This window comes from Takifugu rubripes, chromosome 6 (genome assembly GCF_901000725.2).
Source record: "Takifugu rubripes chromosome 6, fTakRub1.2, whole genome shotgun sequence".
NCBI lineage: Eukaryota > Metazoa > Chordata > Actinopteri > Tetraodontiformes > Tetraodontidae > Takifugu > Takifugu rubripes.
The window spans coordinates 994,254-1,007,336 of NC_042290.1; the positions used below are offsets into that span (position 1 = coordinate 994,254).

General features: G+C 43.3%; 1 protein-coding gene across 5 annotated transcripts; it reads right to left on the minus strand.

Moving 5' to 3' along the window:
• Window positions 1–3,751: 3,751 nt before the first annotated feature.
• On the minus strand, window positions 3,752–11,443 carry st8sia3 (ST8 alpha-N-acetyl-neuraminide alpha-2,8-sialyltransferase 3). Of its 5 annotated transcripts, XM_029838014.1 has the most exons (7): window positions 11,124–11,440; window positions 10,757–10,883; window positions 10,605–10,673; window positions 9,622–9,651; window positions 7,953–8,072; window positions 6,614–7,171; window positions 3,752–5,705 (listed from the first exon to the last, which is right to left on the minus strand). In XM_029838014.1, the coding sequence occupies exons 3-7, from the start codon at window positions 10,628–10,630 to the stop codon at window positions 5,423–5,425; spliced, it is 1,017 nt and encodes a 338-aa protein (XP_029693874.1). In that variant the 5' UTR covers window positions 10,631–10,673; window positions 10,757–10,883; window positions 11,124–11,440; the 3' UTR covers window positions 3,752–5,422. The 5 variants fall into 5 exon arrangements, with proteins under 5 accessions (XP_029693874.1, XP_029693872.1, XP_029693875.1 ...); XM_029838012.1 differs by having other exon boundaries at window positions 10,605–10,883; window positions 11,124–11,443; XM_029838015.1 differs by lacking the exon at window positions 9,622–9,651 and having other exon boundaries at window positions 11,124–11,435.
• Between the last annotated feature and the right edge of the window lie 1,640 nt (window positions 11,444–13,083).

Below are 13,083 nucleotides of genomic sequence, written 5' to 3' on the forward strand. Positions count from 1 at the left end.
CTCCCAACTCTATATAAACACTCGTTTAACAACCTTTCATCTCCGCTCTTATCAACCAGCACATTTGTCCTATCCTGAGCTGCTGCCAACGGCAACTGTAGAAAAACTCTGCTGCAACTTCAGCGGCATTGACCACCAGAGCAACAGGACGGCAGGAAAAAGCTCTTTTAACAAAGACGTTTTAGAAATAAATGGAGGAAGAGGAGAGAACTCAGATCAAGCAAAGCTGCCCAGCAAATTCTATGATTCATATTCATATAATTTAATTCCTTAAATTTATGAGACCATACCTAAATATTACTGCATCATAGTTGGTATCAGATTGAATTTCTGATCAATTAAGAAAAAACATTAACTACACAAATATATTTAGTCTGTAAATCAAACATATATAAATTGTAAGTAATCAAGATAAATTAAAAGACAAATGCGAAATCTAGTTTTAAAAAATCCACTGTGATCGATTAAAACACCCTTAGAACCTTAATTAAATTACCGTAAGAAAAACAAAAACAAACAAAAAACCTTCTGTGCACAAATTACACAGTCTTGAATCAATTTCCAAAAACAAGCGTATATTTTATTTTAAGATCAAAAAGTGGAACATGATTAAACAAGGATACTTCTTACTTATTGATTTTGTCACACACACACACACACAGACACACACACACACACACACACTCACACACACACACACACACACACACACACACACACACACACTGATCAGAGAACAGTGCCACAGGCAGAGGCAGCTCATGCTAATTCAGATCAATATTAGTGATGAATTTCCATGTGAGCTGGGGTTCCTTACTGATCTGAGACCAGCTTCACTTCTCACTGCTGCATCAGTGTGTCACAACAACACAACAACACAACACACGCTGTCGGCGCGTCCCTCTCAGCACAGGCCAGGAGACGGCTGTTTGACACAAGAATCCTTTAGTTTCACCGTAGATGATGTTTTATATAAAAAAGTTGGAATTCTCCAGAGATTTGATTTAATTTGGGACAACGAATTTATTAAATTAAAAATGGGACATTTAAATCAGATGTTGAAATAATTGTGATTTATGGAAGGCCTAAATCTAAATAGAGAACAGCCAGCTTCATCTCTCTTTTGATATATCACATTGGGTTCCTGCTGTAAATAAAATAAAATCACAAATAATGTGATTTAGAAAAACAGGTAAAACAATGAACAAGAAAGATTGGCTGAATTAAATCCCATTAAAACTCTTCAATTATCACAGAATAGATAAATCCAGGGAATCTCTTTAGTTCTCCTCCGTGTTGATTTCTTCATTTCCTTCCTGTTACTCTTTGAAAAAGAAAATGGGATTTACTGGATTCTTGTCGGCCTGAACACCAGGTTACCACGGCGATGCCCACAGACCCAGTGATCTTTGTAACGATACGCTTGTAATGTTGAACAACAACAAGGTTTGTGTGTGTGTGTGTGTGTGTGTGTGTGTGTGTGTGCAAGGTTTTGTATAATTCTGAAGGGAACAAATATGAAAGCAGCTTTAAAGATTTTTGGATTTGTTTTCACATTTATGAACTCTTATTTGACTTTGAATTTTTGTCTGTGGTGTGATTATTTGGCCTCCTTTCCTGTTTTAACTGAGCAAAAGGTGTGTTTGCTAATTGCTTCATTCAAATCAACGATGTGAGCAAGCGCTGACGGGAGTCCAGCGGTGTGCTCGTGCTGGGCCGCTCTGTCCCCAGCTGCTGACATGAAAGAGCGCAGCTAAAAGGGTCAGAGGTCAGAGGTCAGCGCCCCCGGCACATGCCGACCCGGCTCATTTGCATACACACGCTGACCTACATTCTTCTCAGTTGGGTTTTATTGATTGATTGGTTTTCTGCAAATTAGAAACCAAAGTTTGAATTTGAAAGACAGAAATGTCGCTTTTATTGATTATTTGTACAGGTGTAAATCACAAAGTTTCATCATTGCATATTTATTGACATTATTTTACATTTCTATTTCTATTTTATTTTAAAAGCACAATTGATTTATTTATTTTTTTCATTCAAAAACACAAACAAACCTTTATTTACTTATTAATCTACATCTTTTTTCCATCATTCTCGTGTAATGTAAATATGAATTATTCACCTTATATATATATTATATATTCCATTATGTATTTATTATCAATTTCCACAATTCAATGTCACTATTATTAATTATATTTATAATATTTTCAATATGTTCTTATTTCCACATCCTCATCCCAAATGCTCCTGACCTCTGACCTCTAACCCCCAGATGATTCAAATAATTTCTTTGTTCTTTTACAATGTGCAGTAAAAATCTGTTCCACTTAGTTAAAGTGGAATTACCGCTAATGAAATATCATTTAATAAAGACATTAAATATATAATATAATATAATTTTGGATTTTGTAATAATATTGCATTATTTAATAATAATTTGTAATAATATTCCAGCTCCATATATTGAAAGTGTTTGTCTGCATCTACGTTTACATATTCCGTATGTTAAAATGAAACATGGCATCATTATTAATGAGCTTCAGATGATTTTTTTTCTTTATTTTTTCATAGTTCGTATTTAAAAGGATTTAAGTGTGTAGAGAGCCAGATGTGTGTGTGTGATGGAGGCAGAATAAACTTGATAAATGGTGAATGAAAAGATGGATATTAATAATCTGATGATAAAATAACTGAAGAGCTGCACAAGGAGGTAATAATAATAACAACAACAACAACAACAACAATAATAATAATAATAATAATAATAATGATAATAAAGGTGCTGTCATGGCAACCAAATAATAGAAAGATGTTAGATAGGTGAATTAAAACATGTGGATCATACCTGATGATGCACTTATTTCATATTGAGTATCACACAATGTGTACACACACACACACACCCCCACACACACATTTACACACACACATAGACACACACCTACATACAGACACACATCTACATACACACACAGACACAGAGAGAGAGAGAGACATACACACACACACACATGCGTCAGGTGCTGCAGTTTGAAACCAATGAGTCATTATTTTCTGTTCTTTTTTAACACGTAGTCTTCAAAGAGGTTAAAGTCAAAAAGGGTTTGTGTGACATGGACACGTGGTTGTTTGTTCCTGATAATCGCAACTGGGAACCTAAAAGTCCTGTGAGCCCTCAGTTATTGACCGGATCATTTCGATGCTGTAATCCCTTCTCGAGCTCCATGACCAGGGGTCGCTGAGCCGGGCTCCAGGTTCAGGCGTCTGGTTCTGCACATGTCTATCAATCAATCAATCAATTAATCAATCTTTTTTTATATAGCGTCTTATACAATCAAAATTGTTTCAGGGCGCTTTCCAGAATCCCAGGGCCTAACCCCAGACAAGCAACAGTGGCAAAAAACTCCCCTTTAACAGGAAGAAACCTTGAGCAGGACCATGTAGGGGGACCCTCCTGCTGATGGCCGGCTGGGTAAAGAGAGAGGAGAAGGGGGAGGACAGGTAGAGGAGGAGAGGAGAGGAGAGGAGAGGAGAGGAGAGGAGAGGAGAGGAGAGGAGAGGAGAGGAGAGGAGAGGAGAGGCACAGAGCACAGAGCACAGTGCACAGAGCCGGCCGAGTGGGTCAGCGGGGCCGGAGGTCATCACGCAGCTCGGAAGGTGTGGAATGTGGGATGGCGTTTGGTCCTAAAGGTTTTGGGAATATGATGTAAATACTGTGGTAAAAAACAGAGTCGTGATTGAACTGGCCATTTCTTCACTTTATTGATTACATCCAGTTGGTGTGTGTGTTCAGAGGTCATACATTTAAATAGGTTCATCTACAGCACATCGGGCCACATGTCTAAATATGTTAATATCCATTAAACAAGCAACATCGTTCAAAATACCAAAAATACAATCATGGAAAAATTCACAAGAAATAAACAGACGATGTGGTAAAATCGCAAATTACTGTCAACAATCGTTTGTCTCTTAAATAGTGTTTCAAGTGTCTGATTCTTCCTGTGAGTTACTCTTTAGCCTCATTTATATATGGATGTGTGTGTATGTAGGCGTGTGTTCATGTGTGTGTGTGTGTGTGTGTGTGTGTGTTCAAAAGGCACAAGCACAGACTGAAATAAAGCAATAACAAACCACATCAGACTTAAACTCAGCCAAACTCCCTGAATTTTAACTTCAACTTCACAGTTCAGCTAATATTGGATGGTGATATGTAGGATAACGAAGGGGGGGGTTACAGTAGGGAGGTCACTGAGGGGGTTATGAGGGTTATTCTGGTCAACATAAACATGTGCTCATCCCGTTTGCACTGAATGACGTCATTCATCTGAATCTGAGGTCGACTGTATGGCTGAAGTAAAGAACGCTCCTGATAGACCCTCATTATTACAGACAATTAACCTTTCAGCTGTTCACCACACAGGAGTGCCCCCCCCCACTGAAACTGAAGACACCGGAGGGTGTGAATGAGGGTCAGATGTTGGTCACCGTCATTGGTTGGTTACTGTCATTTGGTCATTTCAGGCCCTTTAAACGCCTAAAGTGACACTGTGTCTGTTTCAGATTCCAGGGGTCTTTTGGCCAATATGGTGCAAGAAATGTGGATGCGCCCCTGCAGGAACTAATAAAATATACAATCGGATGACAGCTCACACCCTGAAACTCACATCTCAGAAGCCGTTTCTCTGTCATATTGTGTGCTATAAGCTAGTTGTGCCAAGGACCCGAGCACCTGAGCTTTAAAGGGAATGCTGGATGGCAATCTTATTGACATTAGCAGCAGAGAGCAGTACAACAATCTTAATGGAGCAGGATCTATTTCTTGGGCCAACTGTGCCCTACAGCTTTGATCCAGACCCAGTCCTCGAGTGGCACAATCCAGCCGGGTTTTCGATCCTACCTGGTGGGACAGAAAACCCGGCTGGCCTAGGCCGCTCCCGGACTGGGTCTAGACACCCCTGGTGTAGGTCATGCAGCATCCCGTGCAGTGTGCTGTTGTATGTAAAAAAAAACAAAATACTTTACGACATGTTTCACATTAACATAAAGCAGGATCGTACATTCATATGATTTCCACTTTAACGCATCGTCTGCAGATGCTGCTGCCTTCTCAGACATGCACAGGATGACGCAAGTAGTTCAGACATGTGAGAAGAGGCATTAATACAATATACAGTTTTTGCCTTAAAATGAACCGTCTTAATTTAAAATCTATGTCTTTTTCTACGGAGAGATTAATAATTAATCTATCACTTCAGGTGCATTTACAGAGCTTCTTATGGACCAATCATTAATTTCTGGTCTTCAGTGAAAACAAACCAAAAGGCAGGAATTTAAAAACGGTCCCTTTGTGGGCCTCCTGCGTGATGCAAAGCGTGTAGGAGCCCCGGAGGAGTTTGGAGGAGTTTCTGCAGGTCTATGCGCAGTGGGACAGGCTGAGCTTCAGCAGACCTTCTCGATGCATCTTGTAGAGCAGTTTGAACTCGGTGGGCAGCTGATGGGATTCCTGCCATTTGGTGGTGAACTTGGTGCCCTTCTTGTCATAATAGTGGTACGGGAGTTCCTTACCTGTGTTTGGGTCCCAGCCAAAGGGCCAGAATCCGTACAGGTGGATCTGATCACACATGGAGGAAGCCAGAGTATACATCAGGATACCGGTGCTGAGGCGCTTTGGCGACAGCTGCTTGGTTTTCCAGTAGCTGTGGAGCACAAGCACAATATAACAACCTGATTAGTGACGACCAGCTCCGTCCTACATTAAGGTCCGACGCATCCGGACATTCTGTTGGTCGTGCTTGAAGGTAGAACTGTCCAAGCTGGCTTCGACAATGGAGTTTCCAAGAGTACTTGAGGTGCTGAAAGCTGCCTGAGCTGCTTAAACAGAGCAATTCTTCCAGAGCAGGTAGTTAATGGGATTGGTGAAGATTAGCTACTGTAGCTCTGCTGCGGCGACAGCCCTAAATCCCCCTCCACACACAAAGTTACAGCTCTGTGCCATACCTTTCACTAAATAGCTGCTGCCTCATAATCCGGCTTTGGAGCCCCTAAATCTCTCTTTTTGCAATATAAGGCACCAATCAATACCACTATGTGCGGCCACTGCCAGAAATACACTGCAATATTGTAAACACAGACAGGAACTGACACCTTTCAATATGGCACTAAATAATCCAAACGGCTGACTCGCTTGCAAATCCCTGTTATTGCTTATTACTGGACACGGCCATGAAAAGTCCAGCTTTAAATGATTTCATCTTCTTTCCGTAGAACCATTGATTTCACAACCTCTCCACCAAACCAGACTGCTGTCCTGAGTGACATGAACCTTTATTACCACCAACCACATCTGGACTACATGGCTATTGAACCCAAATTTCAATCCCGCTGCTGGAAAAACTTGTTCGAATGCAGTAAATCTATTGATCCACAGATGAAATAATGCCGAACAGCAGTTGTGCTTTTATGAGTGTTTTCCAAAATGCATTTTAAAATATGACAGGAGAAAAACGAGATGTCTACAAAACTAAGATGACCAAACAATAAAGCACTGAGGAAAACAAACTGCAGAGGCATTGATGAGGACAGAGAGCTCAACGGTGTGTCTTACTTGTTAATGTACTGCATGATATTTCCAGGCCAGGCCAGCCGGACCTTCAGCTGACCTCGATGCTCCACAAAGAAATCCACCAGCGTCCTGGTGACCGTCGCTGACGTGTGGAAGAAAAATGCTGGTATCCACAGGATGGTAGTGTCCAACTTCTTCAAACTCAGAAAGAAGTTGTTCCTGTCCTGTACCGTCAGCAAATTGTTGTAGTATTTTTCCAGGATACTGGGGTTAAAGGTCGTCATGTTGGTGCGTCTTCCAACGTCCTTCTTGAAGATCTCAGTTGGGGCAAAGTTGCACCGGAAGACAAAGTCAAACCGATCGATCTGCTGGCCGCAGCGCGAGCCGGTCAGGATGCCGCTGTTGCCGACCACGGCGCAGACGTTGTAGTGTTTCTGGAGGATGGGTGACGTCTCGGGAAGGAGCGAGCGGAAATTCTCCCCGATAGAGAAGACGTACTTGTGACTGGAGTAGTCGTAATGCATCAGCTGCCCGATTCGCACTGAATCTCTGGTCAGCGTGAAATTACGGGGGACGTCAATGTACTGAGAGATCTCGTTTCTGCAAGACAGGTTGGACATGCTGTTGTAACAGTGGAACCGATCGAACAGAACCTGCTTCAGAGACACAAGCGAGGGTCTCAATGAGGGTTTGGCCTAAGCACCAATAATCGCAGCTATGCTACAGTGAGCTATTCTGGCTAATGCCTGTGGTCCTGCAGTCCAAGTCATCACAGCCTGTGATGGACCATCCACAGAAGTCCGAATGCATGAAGTTACCAGTTACCATAGCAACATCTCAGGAGTGAAACGTGTTGTTTGTATCAAGAGACCGGGCTGCATGTCAACATGGTGGCCTGAATGGAGATGTCCATTTGATCTGCAGCAGCAGATTTAGCTGCGCTTTCGCTACATTTACAAAGGCTGAAGTTTCAGGCAACATAAATCATCACCTCAACAACCAATGCTGATTAAAAGAAACTTGCATTCTCCTTTGTAACCCTCTGTTAAATCCTGTCAAGTGCTGCTCATCAAACTGTGCACAACTGCCGCTGCATGACTGTGTAATTGTAATGAGTGAAGCTTATGATGGCTTTAATCCCTGCTCTGTAATATTTGATAAACATTATGATCCCAGTTTTGAGGAGTTGTAATGATGATGACTATGGCATTAACTTAATCTACAGTCCATTAAAATGATTATTTTCAGGTGATGTTGGATTTCTGGGCCTAATCATTGTAATAAAAGTATTATTGTTTAATATATAAATGATTCTAATGTCGTCTTCCTTAATGGACAGATACCTCTAGAGCAGCTAGTGTAGTTTGATGTAAAAACCTACTTCAGCTGTGCAAAAGCAGAGCTGTTGAAGCTCCATTTGGAGGCGTTCTGCAGGTCCTCGCTCAGAGAACTGGTCAGAGGTGTGAAAACAGGATCCAGGTACTTCATGGCCAGCTGGGAGCTGCAGAGGAGGAAGAGTAGAAGAAGATTAGAGAAGACTGAGCTTTGCTGTCATAGACAAACATTCAAATCAGCGATCAAGACTTTCATAAATTAAAATATATATATATCACAATAGATACCTAATTGTATTATGTTGTAAGCTCCTTTATAGGAGAAACGTATACTTGATCTGGTTTTCATGGTTCATGACAAGACAAGAAAAAGCAAGATTTGGATTCATGGACTTATTCTGCACCATGCATGTTCGAAAGAAACAGATGCATGAAGTATCATAAATATCACTTGGTCTATAAAACACTTCCACTAGGAGCCCAATGAAAGTGTTTGAGGAGACATTTAGCAAAAAAGATAAACAAAATCAGCAGGTTAGCTGCAGATTCAGATCCGTTTACACTGCCAGCTGAGTGTAAACACAGATTTTAGGCCTCTTTCTTAAATCTGCAATAAAATCAACCCAAAAAAGGGCAAAAAGGCAGAGGTTCTGTCCATCTTAGCAAGTCATCTCCTGAACATGTCAGATTAGTTTCCATGTCCTTCTTCCATTCTCTTTATATTCAAGTGGTCACTTTGAAGAACTTCAGTGGTTAAACTTGATAAGATGAGCATTTTTGCAGTGCAAGAAGCTGAACGAATACCCGCCCGTCTCATACTCACCACTGTACCATCTGAAACTTAGAAAACAGTCAACTTCACTGCTACTGATGTGGTCACCATCAAAATAGACAGCTTGCAAGTGGTTCTGGGACCCACGTGTACAAGAGTCAACCCAACACAAGCATGAAGCCGAGCCTGGGTAGATTAGCTCCGGTTGCTCTTACCTGCCCCTCAGACCTAGTCAGGGTACCAGGGGGAGGCTGGAGTCCACCCCAGCAGAGGGGTAGGGACAACAGTCCACCAGAACACACAGTCACATAGTAACAGCTAACAAGCTAAGAAAAGGCAGTTTCGGGCAGTTTCAAACGTGCTGGGAAGATATTTTCTGTTTAATGGCAAACTTTGGTTACACCAAAACAGATTCATGGCTGCTCATGAATTCTGATTGTCGGCAATCGGGTGGGTGTTCGCACACCAGATGTTTTGGCATGATGTCAGATATTTTAAAGTAGTTACAAACTGTGTTTGGAATGTCGCTAAGATCAAAACGGTCCACGCTGGCTGGCTGCGCTTTTATGCAGAGGACAGAATCAGATGTGAAAGCTTTTGATGCTTCCACCCAGAGAACGTGATACGCTGACACTCACGGGATGCTGTGACGCTGCTCAGTGACGACTGAATTACATCCACAAAGTGGACGAAAGGTGAAACATTTCCAATGATGCATAAGTACTGAAGAACTTTCTCCATCATCCAACATCACGCCGTTCCTGGACCTCAGATTAGGTCAAGCAGATTAGTTGCTTTTAACAAAAATAGCTCAAGCAGAAGCAGCTGATGCTTGTATGCAACACAGATATGTTCAAAACTTGAAATAACAGACAATATATAAACTTTCTTTGGAATAACTGAAAATGAAGGAAAGAGTGGCTGTGTTTTAACTCAAAGGTCACCTTAGGGCAGGTTTTCGTGGTGGCCTCTCACTGTGGGAAGAATGTAAAACAAAAACAGTGAAACTGGCTTAAAAATTACATTTAACATAGAAACAAGTGAATGAAAACTAAAAGCTAGAGTTGTATGGAGGCTGGGAAATGACCACGAAGCTTGTGAAAGTCTCAGCAGATTCATGGATGTTGCCCTCAGCAGTAAACAGCTGTCAGCTGAATGCTGACGTGTCCGACCACTCTATTTATGGTAGCAGTTGGAGCTCATGTAGATATTTTCTGAATATGGTGGCCGACAGCTCGCTATAGAGGATCTGCTGTAGCAGTACCCCAGTAAAGACTGAATGAGCATGTAGATACATCAGTGTCTAACGGCACAACTTTCCCAGCAGCGTGTTTCTGTGCAGCATGTTTCACTCTCTGCTAGAGGCTGCGCATTAAAGTGGCCAAAGTTCACGTGGCCTTCACCAGGAAACAAAGATAGCCAGTAGACCAGTAGAAAGGTCACATGGGGTGAAGGTATGTATGTAACTTGAATGTTAAAGCATCATCTTTTTGAGCCAGTAGAGGCAAATCAGTAAATGAAAGAAGAAAAATTAAATTCTCTCTCTGTGAAATGTATCCAGTCGGCCATTTAAGGTTTCCTTAAAGACATATACTGACTTCCTTGTTGTGGTCTGAAATGGGGGTATGTATCTGCTCTGAATGCTGGTCAAAGCCGGCTCCTGGCTACTCTGAGCTGAAATCACGCGAGCGGCCTCATCAGGAGAGGTCTCAGGTGTGAACACGTTGATGGGTGACATCAGGCTACAGCCATATATTGATGCACCAACCGAAACACTGAAATTGCGAGTATGCAAATGGAGATCTGTCTACAGATGAGAGCTTCCTAAACAGTCAACAGACATCACATTAGGAATCTCCCAGAGGTGCTCTTAGCTCTCCTGAATCACATCTGAACATGCAGCTATAGCAGTTTAAGCTGGACTCACCGAAAGCCTGAATGAAACATGGACATCCTAGGCCCTCCATATCTGGGGCTGCCGAGCAGGAAGTCCTTCCTGATGGACACGTAACTGATGAGTGAGAGGATGAGGAGCACCACGCTGAACATGACGAGCCCCAACGCGCTGGCTATACGCACCATTCTGCCCCTCTGCCGGACGATGCGCTCAGCAGCCGGGCGGGATGTGGATGCAGCGGCCACCAGGACGCACCGAGGCGGGCTCAGGCCCCAGACGCGAACACGCCGCGCACTCCCGACAGATCATCTGCGGAGGTAGAAGATCTGCGGTTACGCGACGGGCATCGGCGGGGAGCAACAGACCGAGGAGTCAAACCGCGGCCATGAAGATGACAGAGGCCGTGATTTGTGGCTCAGCGCACAGAAATGAAGGAGCGACGGAGCCCGAGTGTGACGCACTGACTGTCGACGCAGAACGTAGGGCGATGAGGGGATGGGGGGAGGGGGGGAGGGGGTGTTTGTGCCGGCATGCTGCTCGGTTTATAACCTGCAAATGTTGCGATTCAGCCGCGGCGTCCTGAAGAAAATGGTGGCGTCTCTGTCCTCCTGTCTGCTCATTAATTAACCCGGAGCGTCACAGTCGGCAGATTCAGCTCTTCTATTCGATGAAGAGATGCCGCAGCAGCAGCAGCAGCAGCAGCAGCGTCCGAGGCGGCGCTCTGATGGAGGCAGGGAAGCGCCGACACCGCACCGCAGCGCACTGTGCCGCACCGCGCCGCAGCGGGGCCGCAAGTGCGAACTCAGCAAAACAAGGATGCAAAATATGCACAGAAAACCATACAGTCACCAAAACAATCAAACTGTTGTCGCTCCTGCATTAGAAAATAAATAGACATAGAAATAAAGAATTGAATAATCATGATCGCAATGAATCACAGTATATGATCATAGTAGAAAACATGTTCAATTAAATATTATACCTGGATATATTTTCCAGTATTTTTGCCAGTCCTGTTATTGTCACTTAAATCTTTTGGATAAACAGGAGTACATTAATACGTTTTACGAAAGGTTAACATCAGTTAATAAAGGGCTGAACAAAATAGCACACCAGAGGGTTTTTTCCAGTAAATTGGTGCACGCAATCATCACAAATAAAACATTTTTCTCTGGTCTTTTCTTTCAAGCAACACTGTACTGCTTTTTTTTGTTTGTTTGTTTGAATGATTCTGAATACGGTCCATCAAGCCCTGAAGGATGGGTGGGTTAGATCTCCGTATGACACCCCATATGGGCCCCTGGATTTATTCTATGCACTGTATATAATAATGTAATGATGCATCCTCATCCCTCACCAGCTGTCAGCTGCACCCAGGAGCCAGAAACCACAGATCGGACTGTACACCCAGGTCTCACTTTAGGATGTTCAGGATCACAGCTACTCCTGTCAGCCTGGATTAGAAAGAATGGTGTTGATCTTTGCCCTCTTGGTTTGCATCGTCCTCAGGTTGTGTACGATTCTGCAGCTTCGGAGCAAAGAAAATCCTAGAACACTAAATTCTGCTTTTGACTCAAGAAACATGAACATTACTGTTCAGTTTGAACAGATTAGCTGTAACCTATCAGCCCCTTCTTGAATGGCACTCCAGTTCTATCCCAGTTGGAGAAAAACAAGTCTCAGAGCACCACACCACTGGTGAAAGGTAGCAAAGATCCATTTAGATCAATTCTATGAAATAAACCATAGCAAGGAGATCTGTCAGATGATGGGAGGGCAGACTCTTGGGGATTGAACTTCCCCAAGGGAGCACAGCAGATTTCCAGGACACCTAGAAAAAAACAGGGAGATCTCCTGTGAAGCAGCTGCAAGGGTGTCAGCAGCCACGTCTCTACAAAGAGAGAAGTACGGAAGAGTCAGCTGAACAAGATTAGAGGCATCATCAGCTACACAATGGCAATGAGAAGATACCCAGCAGGTATAATAACCTGGCAGGAGCAACAGATAGAGGACACAGATGTCCAGACACAAAAGCTTCTCAGGGCGTGTGGAGGGTTTTACCCCTATTCCTGCTGCTGAGACTGTACGCTAACAGGAAGGAGGCAGGTTGAGGTCTAGTGTGTATCACAGCCATTATCCAGGATAAAGCAAAAGGATCCTGGAACAAATTAGGAAGCTGTCCACCACCTGCTGGGTGAATAATTCTGGCAGCTGAGACCCAATGATGGGGACTTCCACACTCAGACTGAATGGTGGAATGGTTACAGTGGTGGCTAATCCACCAGACACCATGGTGGTGGATAAAGACAAGAAGAAGAATGCAGCAGTGAGAGATGTAGCAAGAGCAACGCCAGGAAGAAGGGAGACAAAAGCCTAAAAAACACCAGGGCTGGAGGGGGGGAGAGGTGGGGAGTGGAGACATTGTGGTGGTGATGAAGCAGTCTGAGCTGCCACCCCAGACGTGGAAGAGCGACTCCAGCAAGTTAGTGGCGGGTCCTTGGCAGCGTGG

Coding starts and splice junctions, on each gene's coding strand:
- st8sia3 (XM_029838012.1), bottom strand. CDS start 10,759: ATGGTGCGTATAGCCAGCGCGTTGGGGCTCGTCATGTTCAGCGTGGTG. Junction 9,652..10,604: donor ATGTTTCATTCAGGCTTTCG/GTGAGTCCAGCT, acceptor TTCTTCCCACAG/TGAGAGGCCACCACGAAAAC. Junction 5,706..6,613: donor ATCATGCAGTACATTAACAA/GTAAGACACACC, acceptor TGTGCTCCACAG/CTACTGGAAAACCAAGCAGC.